Raw genomic sequence first — 24,036 nt, forward strand, 5'->3', positions numbered from 1 at the left:
GGCTGGTGAGAGCAGGGGCTGCCTCATGGGCGTCTTGTGAGAGGACCCAGCACTGAGGAGAGCCTGCCGATGTGGGGGACTCATTCCAATAGTCAGAAAAACTGGACCCTCCTGTTCAGTGCTCATTCAGTTCAGTGCACAAGGCCTAAATAACCATTGAGTAGACTTTAGGAGGGTGAGGCGGCTGAGACAGAGGAGGAATGGGGCTGTCTTTCTTAATAATAAAGGAAGGGAGGGAGGGAGGGAGGGAGGGATGAAGGGAGGGAGAGAGGGAAGAAGGGAGGGAAGGAGGAAGAAAGGGAGGAAGGAAGAAAGAAAAGGAAAAGGCACGTTAACATCAGTTAATACAGGCTAGTGTGGAGGGGGAGAATCCAGTCTCTGAAACGGGGGGGGCGGGGTAGCCATGACTGAGGGTCAGATGAGGCCCGAGGCATTCTCTTGCAGGCTGTATTCCCTGTTCTTCTTCACCCTCCAGCTGATGAAGAAGAGTAGCAGTGTGCCCAAGGCCTTGTAGACCACCTGCAGGCCCAGGTACCTGTGAGACAGAAAGAGAAAGGAGGGCTCCTCAGTCTATGTCCCTGGGCCAAGGACAGCGAGAAGATAAACATTATTTTCACAGTGGCCTGGGAGCTGTGAAGGCCATCACTCAGCTAACAAGCTGCCTTCTCCCAGGTGGGGGCCACTTTGGGCATACATACAACACTGGTGATCCTCTGCTCCTCAGTGGGACCACTGAGGGCCAGAGGTGGCACCACTGCCCCAGCTGTGCACGGAGGGCTTGCATCTTCCTGTTGCTCCTCTGCTGGTCTGCTCTGTCAGCCCTCTAGCCCTTGTACAGCCCCTTCAAGGCCACCTTCTCCACCATTTCTAGATGACAGAATGGCAACAAGAGAGAGATGGCTGGGTTTGGCTTACTGGCATCGGTTGGACCCCCTTCCTGGGACCTCTGCTCTGAGCAGTGGAGGCTGTGTGGTATCTTCCCACGTTCCTATTCTCTCTCAGCCTCCAGTACCCCTTTACCTTTGGTGAACTTTTTCTGCTGCCATGGGCTTGTGAGGGACAGAACCTCGGAGGACATCTCAAAGGAGCCAGGCCCTCTGTCTCCTTACCTAAATGGCTTTTTACAGGTCTCCAGATGCGTACTACGGTGGCCAAAGCTCTCTGTCCATGACAGAGTTTGCAGACATCCCTCCTATCTTGTCCCTTAGAAGCCTGACAGCCCCTACCACAGCCACAAGGCAAATGCCTGTTTGTTTTATTTTGTTTTGGTCTGCTGGGACCACAGGTTGGATCTCTTCGACACCAGTGTGGGTAGGAGCCCTCACCTGTTTCGGAGAGCATCATTGTCATAATATGAGCAGGCCCCTCGTCTCCCTGAGCACAGGTAGTTCCACCGGATACAGGAGGAGTCGATGATGAGACCATACAGGGCCGGAGATGGCAGCCAGGCTGGAGACGATGGGAAAGAGAATTCAGAGTGTCTGGGTCATGTGGAGCTGCAGTCAGAGATGCCCGGGTCCCCCATACCAATGGCACAGTCACACATCTGAGGCCGGCTCTACTCCCTCTCAGAATCACAGTAACTTGGGAAAGTGGAAAACTATTGGTTAAGCTTAAATCCTCTTCTCACCGGAAGGCTAAGGAGATAAAGGGGGATCCTTTCAGGGCAGAGTGAATCCCAGGGTCAATCTGATGTCAGCTCCCCCACACTGCACACTTCAGTTCTTACGCTCAAGGCTGGCCCCAAGTAGAGACTCTGCCTGGAGAGTACTAATGTCCCCAAGTTCTCACGTGGTCTCCAGGTGGCTTCATTACAATGAAGAGCCAGTGAGCAAGAGGGCACAAGGATTGCAGTGTGGGACGTCCTTCTATGTGTTGCTTTTATTGATTAATGAATAAATGTGTTTTGGCCAGTGGCTTAGCAGAATAGGGCAAGGCGGGAGTTCCAAACAGATAGAGGAGGAGAGAGTAGGCAAAGTCAGTGAGACACCACATAGCTGCCAGAGGAGAAAGACACAGACACCAGCTGGGAACTTCGCTGGTAGGCCATGACCTCGTGGTGATGCACAGATTAATGGAGATGGGTTAGTTTAGGATATAAAAGCTATCTAGCAATATGCTCAAGCTACTGGTCAAGTAGTATTGCAATTAACATAGTTTCAAAGTGGTTATTTCAGGCCTGGGCAGCCGGGAAACAAATGAACAGCCTTTGACTACAAGGATGCACTGAACTCCACTTGATATACTATGTTCTTCCCTCTAAACTGCTCTTCTGGACTAGACAACACCCCTTGAAAACCCTTAATATCCAAACTGCTCAGAACCTAGGTTGCCAAACGTCTCAGCACCTGGGTGGTAATGTCTACATAGTCCAGTAGGTGCAGTGCTTTGCTGGGTGCTGAATATTCTAGATGCCCACTCCTCAACCCCACCATGCTCTGTGCTGTTGGCTAAATTCTGGGCAGCCAGTGGGTCAGAGTGGACTTGTCCAGGACTGACACTGGGGATGGGCCATGCCATACTTAGAAACATAGTGCCCAAAACATCTGACTACCAACACCCTGTGAGTTGCTGTTTCTGGAAGAAAGAGGTGATCCAGCCCTTGGCCCTAGCCCATAACTGAGAAACTTCCAGAAGCAGCCTCTCAGTCCCTGGTCACTTTCCAGTTTCCAGGTGAATAGTGACTGGAAACAGACTCTGGCGACACATCCTCAGTAGAAGCCAAGGAGAGTTTTCAAGCATATCTCGCGGGGAACTGCACACCTGCTGGAGTTTATAAATAGGCAGTCTTTTCATCTACCCCAGAGTGGAGCTGTGTTCTGGAGCAATGAGTGGAATTTCTCCAGGCCTGCGTTTTCTAGCTGTGGTCCCACGCTGTGTTATCTGAGCTCAGGTGGAAAGGCAAAAGCAGCAAGTGCTTGGAGCAGGGGGACAGAGAGGCCGTCCTCTAAGTCACACATAGAAGCAGCGCAGGAAGTCACTTGGGAGAAATGCCAGGTCTCTTTCCCAACCAGGCATTAGAATAAGTCACAAATGAGCTAGAGATGGTAAATCAGAAGTGAATACAAGGAGCTGTGTGGCCCAGGAAGGTGACAGGCATCATTTAGAGTGTCCTTTGGAACTTAAAGGGACTTCATCACAGGACAAGTGGCTTGAGTCAAGAAACTCCATTGAAATGCTGGCTCAGCCCTGCATAGGCTCCTGCAGTTGACCTTAGAAGGGATGATTGACACATGCTAGAAGGATAATGGTTGTGACTTGCACTCCTGCTTAATAATGCAAAATAGAGTCGGGAGGTGGTGGGGCACATGCGTTTAATACCAGCACTCGGGAGGCAGAGGCAGGCGGATCTCTGTGAGTTCGAGGCCAGTCTGGTCTACAAGAGCTAGTTCCAAGGCTGGCTCCAAAGCAACAGAGAGAAATCCTGTCTTGAAAAACCAGTGAAATAATAATAATAATAGTAATAATAATAATAATAATAATAATAATAATAATAATAATAATAATATAATAGTGCAGAACAAGCTTCATATAGGTTTCAGTGTTAAGGCAGTTCACATTAATAGTAACTGAAATCCTTCGGGTTGGAATCTCCAAATCCAAACCCTGCAATTCTTAGTGGAAAGATCCTCTGTTGAACTTAATCTCTTTACTTCTGTCTACCCTTCTAGCACTCGGAAAAAGCCAGATGCCTCCTGCTCCCATGGAGTGCTCCCTCCATGGAGTGCTCCCTTCCTGTGGGTCTCTGCTGACCATGTGCACACCCAGCTTGAGTGTGGAGATAGGAAGCTCCAGGTTACTTGAAGACAAACAGGGTTCATAGGCAGAGGGCCCCCTGACAGAAGAGACATTTGCTGAAACCAGGGCAGAGGAGTGAAGTCTGGAAAAGGGGAAGAAAGCCAGGGCCCAGCCCAGAAGCTGCTCTGTCTGGGGCAGAATGCGAGGTGTTGTTTCCTAGGACGGATTCTTGGCAAAAGTTTACAAATACCTGCTTTTAACTCTCTATGCGGTACTTTCAGCGATGCCCTTTTCTTTTCCTCTGCTTACATAATTTAGTTTGGCTTGAATGCCGTAAACAAAATCTTTCCCAATCTCAAGCAGTTTGGCAAACTGTTCCTGCCAGAGTTTGGTACCTGATGCTGGTTATCCACAGCTTCCTATACAGCAGATGGGAGGCAGGGCTTCTCCCAATCCTGCCCCGCCCCATAGCCTTTCGATGTTCATTGGTCCAGGGCCTCTACCCCAGAAAGAAAGCTTAGTTACCTACCCAGCAAGCGCATCAACAAGAACTGGACCCCAATGGCAAATGACTTTTCATCCTGGTTTACCACGCTGAAAAGGAAAACAGGAAATCAGCATAGGGAAGGCTGTGCGAGGACTCTGGGCTGCAGTGTCACCTAGAGAGAGTGGGGCATGGGTGAGGGGAATAGACAGAATCAGAGCAGGTTAGAGCAGGTTGGAACCAGTCCTCCCCTAGTCTGATCGGGCACATGGACAGTGAGATTTGCCTGATTAAGGGCTCCTATGACGCCCAAGGTTCTCAGTCGCTGCATCAGCTTTATCAGAATACAGATTCTCAGTCTGACATTTATTCAAGATACACAGTATACCAGGAGAGCTGGATGCAAACTTGAATTCGAGAACCCACAGTCTGTATCATTTTCAGGGCTGTCCAGAGACTACTTGGAGAAAAAGCAGGCGAGAGAGACAGAGTGGAAGTTTCTGGCTGGATGCTAGGACAGCAGGTCTGAACAGCACCCATGGGGTGTCTTGTACCAGGAAAGGAGGGCCCTGGGCTCTCAGCTTCTGTGCAGGTATGAAAAAATTCCTTGCCCTGGGCCAGCTTTGTGAGGTGTGACTTGAGCAGCTGCATTGGATGCCGCCTTCAGAAAGGCCCAGTTTGGTTTATGTATGACTTGAAATTCTTAACAATTCACATGCCAAAGGCTTTACATTTTCATTTGCACCTGGTTCTGTGGATGTGATGCATGGCCCTTCCTTTCTCCTTCAAGAGGGAGGAGGAAAGGCCAGGTCAAGAGGTTTAGTTCTCCCTAGAGAGCTCCCCCCCTCAGCTGGAGAATGGAAGTAGGGGACTGGGCTGGGGGGGGGGGGGCACCTCACATGCAGGGTGGGAGCCCAGAGCAGAGGCAGAAGGGCCTGCCGTGTGACTAGACTCAGACTTGTCCAGGCTTTCAGCACACATACTCCTGGGTAGGGGACTGTCATTCGGAAAAGAACTCAGAGCTGAGGGCACAACGAGGACGAGGACTCCACAGTAGCCCCCAGACCATTGCACGTTGCTTTATAACTGCTGCCAGCGTCGGCCAGCAACTGAGAGACATCTCCAGAGGGATGACCCCGTGAAGGGATGCTCTTTGGGGTACTAGTGAGAGAAAGAGGCACCATCTGGGATCTCCCAGGGAACAGTGCCTGGAATCCTGATAGAATAGATGTTCTTTTCCTCTGTATCTACAGCTTCCCTTCAATGGCCCAATCCATAGTGGACACCTGATCTTCATTGCCAAGTTACGGGGCTGAAGTCAGCTCAGACACAAGCCCTTGGTGTATCTATCCATGAGGTTGCACCCTGAGAGGTTTGACTAAGCTGGGAAGACCTCCCATGGATGTTCATGGAACTGTTAAAGATTCTGGGGTCCTGCGCTGAATGGTGAACTTTACATTGGTGTTCGCCTTCCTACTTCTGATGATGGCTACAGTGCCAACAGTGGCCTCCTGCCCCTGCCCCACAGCTAGGGCTGCCCTTGCCAGCATGTCTCCTCTGCCATGATGGACTGTATCCTCGGACTCTGCGCCAAAGACCTTTCTTCTGTAAGTTGCTTTTCTCAGGCATTTTGTCCCAGAAACAGGAAAAATAATGAACTCATTGCCCCCTGTCTCTGTCCTTCACCTAGGCAGTCTGACCACTATGTGTATGTTAGTAAGATTTGGACAGTCCAGTTTGGCTATTGACAGAGCTCCTAGGCCAACCACCTTGGGATCCTGGAGACTCCTCTCTGTTTCTACTCTAGACCAGCCAGTCTTCGGAGGGTTGAACTGATGCCAGTCTCTACACAGGAAGGTGTTTGATAGGGATTGAATGCCCTATCCAAATCCTTTACCCTCTCTCCTCTTAGGGTCTCATGCAGGTTTATGTCAGGGTCAGAAGGCTGGCCAGGACTACCTAGGCCAGCAGGGAAGAAGGGAGCTCCACTGAAGCACCTTGTGTGACAGAGCCAGTCCTTGGGGTGCACAGTGTGGGAAGCAGTAGCATTCATGCCTATTCTTACTGAGATCTTATAGTCCTGACTGCTGCCTTTGGGCCATTTCCCTGGGCTGTGGCTGCAGGTAGCAGCCTTGAGGCAGGAGCTGCAGTTGGCTCACGGCTCACAGGATAAACAGCAGCTCCCTCAAGCTCAGTGTTCTCATGCTGGAATGGAAGCCTGCTGCACACAACGCCCACATTTGGATCTGTGTGTCAATTCTGAAGGATCCGGAGGACAAGGATAATGGATACACCTTCAGGGGATGTGCTGCTGTCTGCTGTAACGATATCTTTTGTTTTCTTATCTTCTGCCAGCATCACTGAAAGAGCAAGAGTGACAGGAGCTTGGCAGCCTGTGGGCTAATGGACAGAGAACAGACTTGGGTAGAGTAAAATACTAGCGGCTGCTTTGTGCTCCTTCCGTACTGGAGCTCAAACCCAGGGTTTTGTGCATGCTAGACAAGTGCTCTGTCGCTAAATGACATTCTTGGCATAGCATCTGGTCCTCCCTCATCTCTTAACCTTCTGGAGAAAATAGGTCTTAGCCAATATGGACAATACCACCTCCCACCTCCTTTTTGAGGTAGGATGGGGGCTCTCAACCTTCCTAATGCTGTGATCCTTTAAGACAGTTCCTCACGTTGTGGTGACCCTAACCATAAAAGTATTTTCATTGTGACTTCATAACTGTAATTTTGCTATGAATCTAATGTACATATCTGTGTTCTCCTATGGTCTCAGGTGACCCCTGTGAAAGGGCTGTTCCACTCCCAAAGGCGTCACAGATTGAGAAACACTGGGGTAGGGTTTCATGTTGCTTGGGTTGGCCTCTAACTTACTATGTAGGCAAAGATGACCTTGAACTCCTGATCCTCCTGCTTCCGCTAGAGTACTGAATTTATAGGCGATACCACCACACCCAGCATGGCAACTTCTGTGTACAAAGCAATTGACCCTGTAAAGCTGACACTATCAAGGAAACTGAGGCTCCTGAGGTCAGCCAACACCCAAGGACACTCGGGAAATATGGTGCAGAAACTTTGAATCTGACGGGGAGTTTCCAGTCTCTGTGTTCTCCTTCTCTGCTTTCTAAGTAAGCAGATGGGAAGGGCGGGAGGGCATAGACGGAAGCAGGCAGGAGGTGGCCAAGGAGGATTACTCTCTATAAAAAACTTAGAGGCACTCAAGGGTCAGCTGCAATGAGACACCTCCCTTGTCCCTACCCTGGGCAGCATGTCCCGTCCAACCTGAGCCCTAAGTCTCTAGCCTCCTGTGGTTTTCTCATTTTTACCCTTTCCCAAAGCTTCTGGAACTCTCTTCAGTTCCCAACTTGCTGTTTGTACATCCAGCTGATTTCCTCCTCTTTCTCCTCAGTTCTTTTAAGACTGAAAAAGAAGAGAGTCTGTACGCACAGCCTGTCTTTAACACGGGGCTCGGCCTTTGGATAGCTCTGCCATCCCACGAATAGAACGGAGGTGCCAGCAGAGCCCGTGTCTCCTAGGGGCTGGGGGCCTGAGTGAGGCCTCTTTACCAGGAGCTCCTCCTGAGACCAGGAACACTTGCTGTTAGTGACACTCGAGGGTTTGGAGGAGAGACTCCAAGCGGAGACAGGATGGAACATCAAAGGGAGGGCGGAGAAGATCAGAGACGTCACTCACCGAAGCACCATCATGTAGAGCGGGTTGTGGGAGACGCAGGCGATGAGCGCCACAAAGGAGATGAGGAAGATGGACGGGAGCAGGAAGTGTGCACAGGACACCGGGCAGGATCCTGTCTTTGCTGACGCAGACCCTCCAGTCACACAGCTGCAGTTCAAATAGCTCTTGACGAAGAACAGGAGGGGGTTACTTCACAATTCTACCTCCACATGTCCCCACCTCCACACAGGCTCCTGCTGCAGACTCCCACTGGTATGAACCCCTTTGCCCTCCAGTCCCCAGGGAAGAAGGGGGAGCCTGGATTCAAAGACTGAAAGGCCAGACAAGGCTTCTAGAATACCCCGTGGGATGCCACCTCTCTTACTGTTTGGGCATTAGAAACAATCTTCACCAAGAGTCCAGCATGGGCTAAACTCCTGCAGTCTCTTATCTTATCATCATCTAGATGCCTAAGATCTCACCACCAGGCAAAATACCTGCAGCAAGGAGCCTAGAGCCTGGGAAGGCTCTCCTCCGGGTCCAGTTAGCTGTAGTGGTTGTGTGAAGGTATACTTGGGGAGCCCAGGAAACAACAATGGAGTCCTTTGAGCCCTCTGTATCACTTCCCACCGAGGAGGCATCCTTTGGCCTAAGAGGGGACCCCAGAGGAGGCCCTGCCTTGTCGTAATTCTATATGGCTCAATACCATTGTACAACTCACTTGATGGCCACTGCTCATCTGGTCATCTTTACCTTCCCCCTTACGGTGGCTGATGGCCAAGCCTAGGATACGGTCAGAGCTGTAGCCATCGCAGAGCTATGTGAACTAATGGGCTGGGAAGCTTCCCTCTGACAGACAGTGGGGCCCATGCTCCCGCCCCACCTTGGCTCTCAAGTTCAGAAGTTTATAATACACAATGCTGCTGTTACCTCCCTTGGTCTGGATTTTAAACTAGCAAGACTTTTTTCCCTTACAATTTATTATTTTTTTCCCTGATATCATGGTAATGGATTTTATCTTGATGTACTTGTGCTGTTATTGGAAGCTTGTCAAGATTATTTCTGGAAGTAGATGAGTCAGACGTAAGCAAATAAAGATAAGAAGACCACAGAAGCCGCTACTCTTCCAGTTAGAAGGTAAATTAAGGGACCATCTTGGCATGTTCCTTTGCCAAGGAACCCATAGAGGTGGCTGGGGAAACAGTCTTGTCTTGTCTCCTAGGAAGAGGTGGTAAGTGGAAGCTACCCTGGGAGATGGCCACCACACAAATGCATCCTTGCTACTGGGACATCCAAAGGCAATGGTGTAGACTTCCCATTGCTCTCTCTGGGGAAAGATCATCTAACCCCCAAGTCCAGCTTGCCCAGCCCTGCCCAGCGCTGGGCCTGCCTGTCCCTGGCCCTGCTAGCTGTGACACTCCTCACTTAACCCCCACCCGGCCTTCCCTCTGTTCCTGCAGTGCATTCACAGGGGGCTCTGTGCCTGCTCTTCCTGCACCTGCCATGGGCTTCGGGCTTCCATAGGGTTCCTCTGCTGGTTGCTCAGGTGTCAGTCATCTTAGGGACCCCCCCCCATACTCTCTGTGCTTTCAAGTGTCTTTCCTTCTCACCTCAGCCTTTACCTTCTGCATTTATTGGACTGAATGTAAATTGTGAGAACGGGGCTTTGTCGTAAGCTCCTCGTCTCTTCCTCAGCATCGCAGCTGCACTCAGTGTGTTGTTCTGTTTGCTGATTCATAAACTAATAACCGGAGGAGTCATTTGCTCTTGGCTGAGGCCAGAAGGCCCAGGGACACTGCCCTCACAGATTGATGGATGGGGCCCCTCTAGGTTGCCCAATAAGGAGACCCTATGGTCTTGAACTCCAGGTGAGGCAGGGCTTTTGCTTCTAATCCCAGATTTGCTCTTAGTTTCCTGGCTTCAGACCAGATCCATGGCACCCAAGGGAGCTGAGGGGTTGAAGCAAAGGCCCTCGACTGCTGCTCCCAGAACTGACCTTCCGGGTCCATGTCCCAAAGTCCCTCTGCTCCCAGTCCATGTGACCCTGCAGCAAGGCCTGAGCCCAGAATGTAGAAGTGCCCCCAGGGAGTCATCAGGATAGTCACAAGTCTCCACTGAGGGCAAATACTTCAACGTGTTTTTTATTGTTTCACCAAGTCCCCAAGAATGGACTTGTTGGTCACGGGCCAATCTTTAATTGACTCTGGGCTGCAGGCATCTGATCATGACCCTGGGGCAGTGAAGGTGGAGACAGGGTGGAGGAGGCTAGGATGCTGATATTGAGTACCAGAGCCAAGGAACAGTTTTGGAGGTTACACACTGAGCCCCCACGCTCCATGCGGCTCCGTCTGCCCCCGTGACCCCCGCGTCCTTACCGGTTGCTTGGAAGCTGCTGACGTCAGGTTGAGGCTGCTGCAGCCAGCGTGGCAAGGGGAGAGGAACTCTACTCCATTGTCTCCGCAGACTGGGTGGAAGATGGAATCTGGGCACGAGCAATCCCTGCGGCAGGCAGGAGGCTGCGGATGTATAGAACTTGATGTGCTGCCAGCGAGACAGGAAGCGAGGAATCAAACAAAGCGAGACCGAGAAACGGCGCTACACTCCAGCCCGGCATGAGTTCCTGGCCTGGTGGATGTGCCTGCATGTCTCTGTTTGTCTTGGGCCACTGCCACCCAAGGATCTGAACTGAGCCCGTGGGGGCCAGCTGCGAATCTGCCACTGTTTGGAAACCATGGCTCTCACCATTTATGTTAACGCTGGAGCCCAAACGCACCAATTACTCAGTTGGAAAGGTCTAGCCAGCAAACCCCAATGCCACTGTCAGAGTCAAAGTGACCAACTGATTAAGACTCTGTTGGAAGAAATGGTGGATGCCACAGTAATGTCATTGGTAATACTTGCCTTCTCTCATCTTCCAGCTAAGTTTTGGTTAAAGGCAGTGGCTGGGACCTTTGGAGGCACCTGAGGTTCTCATTGCTTGCTCATCTCCTCATTCAATATGGACTTGCCGATCTGGGTCTCCCTATTCCCTTTCCCAGCCTGGCCAGAACTTCATCAAAGTGGATTTTAATGACTGATCTTATTGATCTTCTTTGGGAAACTTGTGACAGGGACTAACAGATCACAGCTGAATACTGAATTGATGAAACAATGCTAGTGACTGTTAGCATTTATGGGATGTCACAGTGGAAGGGGATCTTCAGGTATAGTCACCTCAGTAAGCCTAGAAAAATCATGCTTCTTAAGAGGATGAGAAAACTAGAGCTTAGGTAGATAACATTCCCATAGCAATGAAGAGCATCATACCTAGAACTCAGGCAAAGCAGATGACAGAGCTGGGACCAAACTCCCAGTGAAAACCTCCTAAAGGCCCAAGAGCTTTCAGGCTTCTCTGGGTCCAGAGTCAGCCTGCACAACAGCCGGGAGTTCCCCATGCTAAGCAACATTCTCTTCCTTTGTTTCCCATCTCCTCCCTCACCTCTCAAATACAGAGGTCATCTCAAACTATTTATTCTTTTGGTCTTTGCCTAATGCTGTTGTTATATTTGGAGTTGTAGCTCTCTATGAGAAAAAGAACACTCAGGGACTAAAAGAGTCTCCAAATCTTGCAAACTCCTTAGCCTACGTTCTAAAGAAAAGGTTGCAGGGCGGTTATTGGAGCCAGAGGGTTGGGCTTGGGGTGGGGGATTGTGCATGTCCCTTGCTCACAGGGTTGAAACACCCTTTCTGAAGATGAAGTTTGACTTTAAACGCATGATACATGCTGCTTTTTACAAATACTGGCACCTGGACCTGTTCTTTGCCTCTCTGGCCCACTTTCATTGCTCGTCTCGAAATCTTTTCAACTCTTCTCATCTTTCTTTGACAGATCAACAAGGTTCTACCTAACTCTAGCTAGCCCAGGGCTGGCACTAATCATAGATTATTTCCTGGTTCCTAGGGTTCAGGCTCATTCAGAAACCAAACCGATCAGCTTGTGATGCTTCTTACAAAACAGAACCTTAACCCCAACCACCGGCTGGTCTCATCTCTTAATGGAACACACTCTTTGAGACCTGGTTTTCTGTGTTTCCATGTCAGAGATCAGATCCAAGTAGACAGGACAGCGGAGGTAAAAAGAGGCAGAGCAGAAAGACACACAGTGACTGGATTCTGGCTGCAGTTACAAAGGATATTTCTACATCCCTTAGTTCATTACCTGAGGGGGTAGACCTCAGCTACAGCTGGTGTAGAACATCCCATGAAGAAGAGAGGGGCGCAGAGGATCATGGAGATGGTCATGATGGCGGCAGCCACTCGGGGGATGGTTTGCAGAGAGAAAACGAAGCGTTTCATGAGGATTCCTCCAAACAGCATCCCCAAGGCCGCAGCAGGAAGGTTCACAGCACCTGGGGGAAAAGGAGAGGAGCTGGATACACAGCCCGGGAGCCCTGAGCTGCGCCACCAGTGAGGAGCGCGGCTTCATGAAGGAACACTGGATATACTTGATTACGACAGTAGTGAATGACTACCAAGAATTAGTAACTATTGAGTGTTGACTGGGTACATCCTGAGAAATTGCTTCACTAGAGTGTTGGCCTGGCTGATCAAAGAAAAAAGAAGCAGTCAACCTTTGACACATATAATCCCAGCACTTGGGAAGCAGAATCTGGAGGATCAGGAATTCAAGGTCACCCTCCCCTACTTAGCATGTTTATTATTCGCCTGAACTGCTGTAGGCCTTGTCTCAAAGAAACAAAATTGGAATCAAGATGATGGTAACAAGGATAAGGAAGTGGATCATTTTTGGGTGGTAACCAAGTCTGAGATTGAAGGGGAGATAATAATGTCCTATCTAAAGCCTACACCGGAGCTCAATGAGTTCAGGGAGTCGTCCTCTTATCTTATCTTGTCAAATCTATCTATGTGGTCAAGTTCATCTATGGATTGGTCCCAGGCATCACCCAGGCACTTTGTGGACCCCCCATTGGTGGTTCTTAGCATCTACTGCAAGAAGTATGGACACCCCTTCATAGATTCTGGGTTCGCTTATCTGGGCAGCTCTAAGCATTTGCATTGCCATTGTGTGAAGGAGCCTGATGTGTTGAGATTCAAGTTCCTGGAGAAGGAAACCCCTTAAGAAGTGTTTTGTGTGTCTCAAGCTCCATGTTCTCTCTCTCCTCTGTTGCCCCTGCTAAGGTCAGTTGGGAGGCTATCAGATTCCCACCCTCTTGATGGGAAGGAAGGCAGCCCCCAGTCTCCACCCACTCCTGAATAGAAGAATAGGAGTCTTAGAAATCTGCCAAAAACATTCTAGGTTGCCAACCAGGAAAAAAATCCTTAAAATTCTTTCTCTTGGGCAAGTCCTCCTGTCTCTGGTCTGTATCCGGTCTGGCCCGGGGTTATCCTTGGATGGACTGCACGGTACCCAGTTCCTCCCCAGGAGGCATCCCCCCCCCCAGGTCCTGCAGCTGCGCTCTCTGACGCACCGATGAGGAAGTTGGCATAGGCGGCTGAGGCCCCATACTGCTTCTCCAGGAACTTGTTGAGGAATGTAGAGAGGCCAGCGATGACAGAGGAGAAGGTACACTGAGCCAGGACCACCAGAATGAAGAGTGGGTTCATCAGCAGCCTCAGGAAGATGCGGGGGAACCCTGCAAGTAGATGGCTGTCAGGGGACAGGCCTTGGTAAGAGCATCACAGGCTTCCCAGAGCCTTGCCAGCACCCCGACTCGTCCCCCTGGGCAAGCTTCCTCTCTTCCTTGGGGCACAGTTAGAGATCCTCAGGCTCACAGTTGTCATCCCAGGGGCATACGGTCCTTGGATTCCCACTCAGCCCACTTGTAGTCTGACTAAGATGATGCTGGCGGTAGGTGCATAGAAACTGGGCTCACATTGGGAAAGGTCTCCTCCCACAACTGCTACCTCTACAGGAAGTGAAGAGGAGAGAATGGAAGTGGAGGCTTGGAGTGGTGATTGGCTCTGCCCAGATTAGCGTCTACTGGTGCCTGTAAAGAACCAGCTACCAGAATCATTGACCGAAGCCCTCTGAACTGAGGGGGCACCGAGGAGGGTGAGGCAGTCCCAGATCTTGTTGTTTCTTGTAGCCCTGTACCCTGAACCTGGCCTCCTGCCACCCAGAACCAGCCCACCCAAGGCTGCTGGGGCAGTCAGTTACGTTTAATGAAATCCATCAGGGAGCCTCTTGACTTGTCTTCCTCCATCTTCAGTGTTTCTTCTGCGGTAACAGACCTCTGAAGGCAGCAAACATGGCGATGTTAATGGCCCATCCCTGTGCCCTTGACTCTCTGGACTCGGTGGCTCAAGGACCACGTGGATGCATGGGAGGGCATCTTGAGGATGCACTCTTGAAGCAAACACCACCTGTGCTTTAATGAGCCTGGTGCCTTGGCTGGAGACCAGAGTTAATCCATGCCAACACCTCCCACAGAACCTAAGGGCATGTTATTTCATCTGACTTTCCCATGACTGAGGCCAAAAGCATCGTCCTGGATCTTACCCCTTGTCTAGATGTCAGGACTACACTGTGTCCCATATGAACACCCAGGGATGGCTGGTTTCTAGGACAACAGGGGTCTCCAATGTCTACTCTTTTCAGCTCTCCCTTTCTGTGTCTCCTCTCTAAGGTCTCTGCTTTCTCCCCAGTCCAAAGGTGAGTCCAGGCTCTGTCCTAACCATCACCTGTGCCTTCTGGGCACATTACCCAAGTGCCCTTGCTAGTCTCTAAAGCCAGCAGCTCAAGACAGAGGCCGTGACTCTCCCTGAACCACTGCATAGATGTAGGCCTGTGCTCTACCGTTGGCATTCTTTGGTGCTCCATTAACTGAGCACCTGCTCTGCTCTGGGAAACATGCCCATCATCCCCCCTGCATTACCTCCTTCCTCACAGCTTCCTTCCCAGACAGGTTCTCTAATTACCCCCAAGAATGCTACAGGAGAGGAAGCTTAGAAACAAAGCAATTTATCTAAGATCATTCAACTAGTTTATGAGTGGAAGTCTTCAAGCTTAGATCTGTCTAACCTAGCCTATCAAAATATGTCATAACTTTGTAAATGCTTCCTCTACCCATGACCCCTTTCCCACAGTGGGGCCCATTTCTGTCTCAAATCCCAGATACACGAGCTCCGACTCAATCCACAGCCAAGTCTTTGCATCACCCCCTCAGGAACAACCAGCCTGACCTTGGCCCCATCTCTCTGGTGGTCATTGCCCTGGCCCTTAGCCAAATTTTCCATCTTTTCTTGAGCCTCTCAGATCTCCAACTTCTATTCCTTCACGAATCCCAACCTCAGCCAACTGCCATATTGTCACTAGGTGGCCGGAGGAGCCACCCCACTGCCTGGAACTCACAGGAGAAAACGTGAAGCATTTCAGCCTCACATAAAGGCCCCACCCAGTCTCCATTCTCAACTTTCCTTTTCGCAGCAGATACAGCCCTGCTAAAAACATGCCACCCTTGATGCATCCTTGTACCTCACGCCCCAGACTCCCCTTCTCACCCAGGCTTTCAGGCTCAAACCTTAGTAAGCTCTATTAAACATAGAAGTCAACTGAGCCTCGCTGCCTGCTCAGCGTGTGTGAGAATCTGTGTGTGTCCATCCATGTGGAGGACCGAGAACAACCTTGGATGTCATCCTCCAGGCACCCGCCATCTTGATTTTGTTTTTTCAAGAGAAGATCTTTAAGTGGCCTGGAGCTCCCCATGTAGCCTGACTGGCTGGGAAACCCCAAGGAATCCTCCCATTTCTCCGCTTCCTCAGCCTGGGATCGCAATTACACAGCATTATATTTGACATTTTTAGAGAGTGATACTATGGGGCTCAAGCTCCAATCCTCACGTTTGCACGCAAGCCCTTTACGGACTGAGATAGCTCTCTATCCCCCATCCCATTGTTACTGTTTCCTAACACTTTAGCTCAGCTTAGGTGGACTCAGGGGTTCCCACACTATGCTCCCTGGAACCCTCTGGTCTTTGAAATGACATCATGGTAGGAGACTACTGAGAGGCACCTCCTCTCAGTCTCTGATGAGCCCTGTGTCCCCAGACTTGTCACCTTCTCACCCACAGCACTGAAGCAGCTGCAGCTGCCCAGCTTTTCGTTTCCCCACCCCGTGTACTGTGCTTAAGTCGTGGGCTCTGGGAAACTTACCTCTGCTCCTCTGGGCATTGCTCGAGGGAAGAAAAAAAAGGGCAAAGAAGTAACAACTAAGAAGCCTGAAGAAAGGAGCAGGCCCAGCCACCAGGCTCCGATCCATCGGGGGTCACCTGGGCTCAAGTTCACAGTCGCTAGAAAGAAATCAAAGGGTGAAAATGTCTGTTGGTGGAACACACACATTCTCTCCAGACTAGAAAGGGACTTTCAGTTCAAGGGGTGTCTCCCTGACTTTCTTCCCATAATGGTGACAGGACACCCCATGGTGTAGGACCGTGGTCACAACACTCCCTCGCTAGGCCTCTCTGGTCTTCCCAGACCACCTGGACCATTGCACAGAAAGTCAGACACTAGAGAATGCCCAGCCCCACCCCCTCTTCATACTGTGCTTCTTCCCTAGCTGTTGGCAGGAATAATGGTGAAATGATCTGGTCTCCAGAGGGCTGGCGTGGTTCATGTACTATACACTTCATCTCCATCATCCTAGGGTCTCCTCTAGCATGTCGGTGGGGGAACTGTTACGTACATCTGACTTCCTCCAACGAATCAGGAAACCAAATCCCTGGTCCATTAGTCAATTTCAGACCTGTCTTCCTGGTACCCTAACCTATACTCTGAACCATTGAGCTCTGAGCTCCATTTTACACCCTACTTTTGAGAAACCCTAAGAAAGGCAGGTCTATAATTCTTAGTTGCCCAAGTATATAGCCATCAACACGGTGGGTTGCCTGTCCTCCAAAAAAGAAATTTTCTCCTGAAAATCTGCCCCACTCTCCATCTAGAAGTCTCCATTGTGTTCCTTGACATCAAACATGGAGACAGTATCTTTCTTTTCTGGAAGAAAGTGTCAGAATGATCTCCAGTCACTCGGCAACAGGTATTGTCCTACATGGTCAGGGAGCTCCTTGCTCGTCTCTTTGTAGAGGGAGGGGTTAAATCAGAAGGGGCTAAATAAAAGGGTGACAAGAATGTGTGTCTTTTTCATACCTACCAGTGTCCACCCTGCCGTAGTCCACAAAGATCCTGAGCATGACTGAGCCCAGCAGGTACCCGAAAGCTGGTCCAAACACAGCAATAGCAAATAAGATGGCTGGAAATTGAAGCAAGGGATAAGGGGTTGAGGGGACATTGAGAATGTTCAGCAAGCCTAGATTCCCAAACTGAGGGAGATTCCCGAGGTATCCCCGAGGTATCACCCACTGTCCCCTGGGAGTAAGGAGCCCACCATGTCTAGGTCACTTCCTGAAGCCCACGCCTATCACATCTCCTGCAGATAAGGGCCAGATGCCAAGGCTGGCAGCACCGAGCCTGCTGCTCCTCCAGCTCCTGCCAGAGAGATCTCCCGGCCTGAAATGAACCTGCCTCCACCATATCTTAAAAAATACCAGTCCAGGGCGTGTTTGTGGGTGAAGCTTTCTGTGTACAGTGCTGGGGCTCTGGCAAGCGAAGGTAGAGTCAGAGATACAGTTTGTGACCCGAGGCCCTGAGAGAGCTCAGTGTGGCTTTTTCTGAGGGAAGAAATCAGGCACCAGTGGGCCATCTGCTACCTGCTTCACACATGACAACCCGTTCACAGCTCAGAGAAGTCGTGTATCACCCAGCATGAACCTGGAGGACTGAGTGACTTGTGGAGGATCTAAACCCATGGCCCAGAGGCCACATGGTCTCCTGGATAGTTACAAATGTGGCCCAATACACATTTTAATCTTACTTAAAACATTATGTGTCTTGTTGTTGTTGCAGTTGAAGAACTCGATTGCATGATTCTCTAGTGTGAACTTGGTAGAACACAATGTCATGTATGTTGTGATGTCAAAGGCTCAAAACTGTGCTAAATGGTGATCACATCAGCTCCTATAATCCCAATGCACACGGGACACACAAAGAATCTTGGCTCTGTCTTCTAGGCAAGAGCCTGGAGACCTGCGCTAGCCACTTAAGACCCACACAAGTGGAAGGAAACAGAAGTGGCATTCATAACAGGTCTTTGTCATCCACCGTATTGTGGGCCAAGAAGATCATTTCAACCCCAAGAGCTTCTGCAGGTGTCACATCAGGCCCCAACCTCCCCTGCTCATCCCTCTTAAAGCTCAAGACTCACAGATATACAGAGGGGAGTTGGTGGGCTCTGCAAAGTCATCCACGTAGGAGATCCCAAATGGCTGAATGGGCACGGTCCCAATGCCAGCCAGCAGCTGAGCAATCACCATCAGGGTCCACATGCTGCTGGTCTCCTTTTGCGTGTCTGGCACGGTGTTATGGCACTTGCTGGGGGGCAGGTCCGGCAAATGCTTCTGGCAAAGGTCGGCCTGAAGGCGGCTGCTGTTTCCTGCAATGAGCATGCCCACGGGTCACCACCACGTTGGCCTCTTGCTTCCGCCATCTGTCCTCCATTCTTGCCCCCATCTTGTCCTTTCTCCATATCCCAGTGGGAGGGAAGGAGGGTCAGGGAACAGGAAAATCTGACAAGGTGCTTGAGGAATATTCTTCTGCTTGACTGGCAGAGGAACTACAGGAACTGAGGTGGGGGTAAGGGAGACTGTGGCTCCTGCATCAGGAGCAGCTCTGCCCAAGATGGGGCAGGAGCAGTCCTTCTTCCTTCCCTACTGCTGCTGGTAGAGGGCAGAGCACACGCATCAGACTGCAGCCTTGGAGCGCAGCACTGCCCAGCTGGAAGAGGGAATCCACAGTCAAAATCCAGAGTTCTTACCACTGCCAGCCTTGACTCTGGTCTTCCCTGGGTCATAACCCCCTTAATCCTTCACTTCTGAATGATCCCAGCACCCCAGCACATTGAAGGACTTGCTGCCAAAGATATTCAGTGACCTGACCACACCTGGGCAGCTCCCCAGAATCGGAGATTCTTAATGCTTTTTGGCCTTTTGGCTAGGATCAAGTGAAGAATCACAAACTCGGAAAACAAGGGGATTTGAAGGCCCTCGCATGTTACAGATCGGGGAGCTAGGCTGCACCTGGAAGCCCTCCTTGAAGGGCTCTCCAGTCATCCCAGCATGGACTTTGGATGCCACGGTTCCTGTGGCTTGGACCTTGTCAGGCTTGGCGGCTGCTTCCATGCCTCTGCTTTCAATTTGATCCATACTAAACAGTCAGCGTTGTCGGCTTTCCAAGGCCTTGAGGGGCTTGAGGGATCTTTTCCAGATTCCTTTTATTTCTGCCTCGTTCTGGCCAATGGAAATCACTGATGTCACCATTCTCGCTCTGTGGGGTTTTCACTAACACTAATGGAATCAGTTTAATTCCTACTTATAATGTTTCCAGAGGCACGGCCCTGAGGCGGGGGGACCCCAGAGTCTCCTGGAGAGGAAAAGCGAGGGTCATGGATTAGATGATAGGGCTGGGACAAGAGCTCTACTGTCTCTGTTGCCCTTTTCCCCTCCCACTCACGTCTGGCCTAACACCATCACTGCCTTTTCTCAGCGTTAGGGTCTGGACAAGACCCATTTACAAACTTCCAGCAAAGGGGACTCATTGCTCATTGGTCACTGAGGTATGACTTAGAAAAAACAGAGGGGACCAAGGTCAAGTATTATGTGAAGCTGTTTATGACAGTGCTCATCTATAATCTCAGAACTCAAGGAGCTGAGGCAGAAGGATTACCAGTTAGAGGACAGCCTGGTCTTCATAGCCTGTGACCCTCCCAACAAACCAAAAATATTACTATAACTACTAATTAATGCTCATGGGTTGTGTAGCATGTTGATGACTTTGACCCAGACCCAGATAAGGGGCCCATTATCTGTGACTATTATCTGTTCAAGAAATAGTTTAAAGGTCATCTGAAAGCAAATGACAGTCCCAGGAAAGAAGTATAAAGACTTGTCCCCTTTGCCCAGCTCAGCCACTGGAGACCCATGCCTAGACCCTAGAAGCCATCTTCTGAATGGCAGTGTGGGTGATACCTGCACCAAGATTCACTGCTTTAGTCGCTCAGTCATCTTGATGTGGGATTCCCCTCTGTATGCTGTAAATATGGTTGGTGAATAAAGAAACTGCCTTGGCCTGTTGACAGGGCAGAACTTAGGTAGGCTGGGGAAACTAACTGAATGCTGGGGGAAGGAAGGCTTAGAGAGAGAAGCCATGTAGCCCTGCTAGAGATAGACATCGGAACTTTATCTGGTAAGCCATAGACTCATGGTGATACACAGATTACTAGAAATGGGTTAAATTAAGATGTAAGAGGTAGCCAATAAGAAGCTAGAGCTAATGGGCCAAGCAGTGATTTAAATAAAATAGTTTCTGTGTGATTATTTCTGGGCTGAGCAGCTGGGAGCCAACAAGTGGCCTTCCTTCAACAAATTGGCATGCCAACATGGGTAACTACATCTACATAAAAACCTGAGAAAGTTTAAAAAGGAATCTTAGACACAAAAGAACAAAGTTAAGCATGGCTTTTTGGTAGCGGCATTTTCTTGGGTGGGTTCTGTTTGCTAGAAGCAAGCAAAGGCATGGTCCTTTAAGAGAGGTTTTCCTGATTCAGTGGTAGCAGAAAAAAAAAGCTGAGCTGTTTTGAAATGCTGGCTTTCTGGACTGTGCTGCCAGTCAGAACTCTGGCTCTTTCAGGAGGCTGAGCATTTAAATAGGGTTTGTAAACAAATTGTTACAAACTGCTTACTGGCTGGACATAGACCTGCTGCATACTTGCAACTGGGGCGGTGTGTGGCTCAGAGGCAGTGAACAGCTCCACCATGCTGGACTGGGTGGGGCAAGCAGTCAGTACCTTATATGCCCTAGTAATGCCACATCTTAAGTTTTTAAAAAGCGCTTCACATTTTAAGATGTGCTCCTGAACAGTAAAGAATTACAGAGACACCATAGGACACATTCAGACATAAAAGACCTCTAAATGGGTCACAATATTGGATAAATGTATGTGGGCTTGGAAGAAAGAAGAAAAAGAATATTGACAGTTATAAAAAGAAGTAAATGGTTTAAAAAAAAAGTAAAGTCTTTAAAGAGACAGAGTCCAGACAGTCATAGATTAAAAGGAGTAAATAAAGAATAAGCCATGTAAAGATGGAATACACACAGAGAGTCTGGATTATGTATACTATTGTGTTTTTTTTTTATTTTTTTTTTGACTGCAGAGAGACATTTGATTCTGGGAACTGCTAAGATAAACCAACATATATATTTTAAAGGTATCTTGAATTCAAAATTTGGGTCTAAGAATATGTTGCTTTGGAAAAGAAGTTCTTCTTTTGTTTCCACAAAAGATGAGAGCCTGTGGAATCCTTCTAGACTAATATGGTTTGATGGACCAAGACACCTTGAAAGGTCACTGTAAATAACCCCAAAAATACTTCACCCAACAAAAGTCAGGAAGAAGTTTGAAGAGAACTATGTCCATATTCTCAAATATTGTTTATATATGTTTCTTTACATTTAAAGGGGGAAATGCTATAAAGATTTACATTGGTATTAATCTTGGTTTATTGATACAAATTTAAGGTCAATTTTGTATATGTATATTTCTGCTCTTGATTAAAGTATTGTGTTTGTGCATTTAAAAATATAATGTATAATTAAGAAATATAGGTTAATAGATAATCATCTATAATAGTCAAGCTTATAGACATATTCTAGATGTATAGAGATGTATTTCAGATGGGTAGGCATTCTTTAAACTTCTCATAGACTACAGAATATGGCATTTAAAATGCTTAAGAACTTAGGAATTTTCATGACAGTGAGACACATCTGCTTCTGGCAGCACCATGCTACTTCAAGAGGAAGATGGGCATTGAAGAGGCTCCTTATGAAGTTGGTTAGCCATTTGGACAAGAAATTGCTTTTGCCTGGACTGCTTGATAGTATGTTGGGTGAACTGGACATGCAGGACCCACAGAGAAATGACTGCTGAACTTGCCTAAAGGTGAGGCTGTCCTTCAAGGTTCTTGCTTCATAAAATAATCTGCTAGACATTCTGCAGGACATAGAAGAAAGTGACTGACAAACTGCCAATATAAGCAGAACTGTCTTTGAAATTTTCTGCTTCATGGAAAAGTCTGCTGGATATTATGGGTCTGTAGGCTGAAGATGGATGCTCCAATGGTACAGAAGAACTTTGGGAGACTGTCCAGGCAGCAAGATGTCTCTGTCAATTCTAGAGTTTTGGAAGTTGCTTACAATGCACTTCCTGTTTACTAAGGTAATATTATATTCTTCTGGAGTCTTTGATGGAGTTGAAGAATAGATAGTAATAATATAGTTTTCCTTAGTTATCATAAAAGATAAAGTAAATATAAATATTGTAACTGTAATTCTTTGTTGGTACCTGTTTTGTTATATGTAATTTTACTATGTTAAAGTTAAAACCTTCCTTTTTTATTTAAACAGAAAAAGGGAGATGATGTGAGATTCCCCTCTGTATGCTGTGAATACCATTGGTGAATAAAGAAACTTCCTTGGCCTGATGATAGGACAAAACTTAGGTAGGAGGCCAGGCGATGGTGGCACACGCCTTTAATCCCAGCACTCGGGAGGCAGAGGCAGGCGGATCTCTGTGAGTTCGAGACCAGCCTGGTCTACAGAGCGAGTTCCAGGACAGGCTCCAAAGCCACAGAGAAACCCTGTCTAAAAAAAAAAAAAAAAAAAAAAAAAAAAAAAAAAATTAGGTAGGAGGAGAAAACTAAACTGATTGCTGGGGGAAGGAAGGCTTAGAGAAAGAAAAAAGCCACATAGCCCCTCTAGAGATGGATGTTAGAACTTTATCTGAGAAGCCACAGTCTCATTATGATACATAGATTACTAGAAACAAGTTAAATTAAGATGAAAGAGTTAGCCAATAAGAAGCTAAAGCTAATGGGCCAAGCAGTGATTTAAATAATATAGTTTTTGTGTGATTATTCCTGGGCTGAGCAGCCAGGAACCAACAATCAGCCTTCTTTCAACATCATCTGGCTAGTGACAACTGACACAGGCATGGCCGATGTTGGGACCGTTTGAAGTCCTGGCCTCCAGCTGCTCTTTCCTGCTAGAGATCTTTACTTTCCTTTTGATTTGAGTTACTGAAAGCTGTGTCAAAGTTGTTTACCAGCTCTGCCTCACAAGCACGTGTTGCCTTGCCTTGAGGATCAGAGGACAAGGTTTTTACCTGTTGGCCCACCTGACTGTGTTGGGTATATAAGCCTCCATGGTGCTATTGAATAAAGGGCTTCTTACCAGTGACTAGAGGTCAGTGTCTCTGTCTCTCTGTCTGTGTGTCTTTGTGTGTTTCAACCTCCAGCCCCTTGCCCGAAGCTCAGTAACTGTATGGTAGAGCATAGAGCACAGAGAGGCGTTGTGTACTGCAGCCCTTACGTATTCTTCAACTCACCACTGGCTCCAGGTTCTAAGAAGTCAATCACAGTATTGCCTCACCAAATCAGAATCAGAATATCACTTAATACCCTGCAGGATTTCTGGCATCAAACAGCCGGAAAACAACAGGGGCTGGTGATGATGCAAGGCCAGTGAGACCCTTGCACACTGCTGGTGGAGTGTGTGAAATGGTGCAGCCCTCTGCCAAACAGGTTCAGACAGAGAATTACCAAATGATCCAGCAGTTCCACAATAATCTAAAGAAGTAGAAGCAGGTGCTGGAAGTGATCTTTATGGTCACCTTGGTTGGTGAAAACCAAGAAGTAGAAACAATCCAGCAAATAAGTCAAATACGGTCCATAGTACAGAATGTTATTCAGTCTGAAAAGGAAGCAAATTCTGATGTATGCTCATAGAGGTGAGCCTGGGGGACAATGCGTGGTAAGTGAGAGAAGCCAGACACGAAGAAGCAAGTCCTGTCTGACTCCATCGATAGGAGGCTTCTAGAGCGGTCAAATTCATAAAACCAGAGAGCAGATCGAGGTTGCCCAGGGGCATGGGAGGTTGACCAGGGGCAGGAGAGGTTGCCCAGGGGCAGGGGAGGTTGCCCAGGGGCAGGGGAGGTTGCCCAGGGGCAGGAGAGGTTGCCCAGGGGCAGGGGAG

The 24,036-nt window shown here is 48.8% G+C and overlaps 1 protein-coding gene across 1 annotated transcript in view; it reads right to left on the reverse strand.

Annotated features, from left to right (window-relative positions):
- Nucleotides 1-353: 353 nt before the first annotated feature.
- Slco2a1 (solute carrier organic anion transporter family member 2A1) overlaps nt 354-24,036 on the reverse strand; it is a 75,992-nt gene continuing 52,309 nt past the window's right edge. Inside the window, exons 4-14 of the mRNA XM_005367782.2 lie at nt 18,155-18,382; nt 17,045-17,143; nt 16,051-16,187; nt 14,057-14,132; nt 13,368-13,532; nt 12,098-12,287; nt 10,275-10,440; nt 7,921-8,084; nt 4,268-4,332; nt 1,326-1,449; nt 354-535 (exon numbers count right to left, since the gene is read on the reverse strand). Coding sequence (XP_005367839.1) covers nt 415-535; nt 1,326-1,449; nt 4,268-4,332; nt 7,921-8,084; nt 10,275-10,440; nt 12,098-12,287; nt 13,368-13,532; nt 14,057-14,132; nt 16,051-16,187; nt 17,045-17,143; nt 18,155-18,382 — 1,535 coding nt within the window. The 3' untranslated portion in view covers nt 354-414. The remainder of the gene's footprint in view (nt 536-1,325; nt 1,450-4,267; nt 4,333-7,920; nt 8,085-10,274; nt 10,441-12,097; nt 12,288-13,367; nt 13,533-14,056; nt 14,133-16,050; nt 16,188-17,044; nt 17,144-18,154; nt 18,383-24,036) is intronic.

This window comes from Microtus ochrogaster, unplaced genomic scaffold (genome assembly GCF_000317375.1).
Source record: "Microtus ochrogaster isolate Prairie Vole_2 unplaced genomic scaffold, MicOch1.0 UNK24, whole genome shotgun sequence".
Lineage (NCBI taxonomy): Eukaryota > Metazoa > Chordata > Mammalia > Rodentia > Cricetidae > Microtus > Microtus ochrogaster.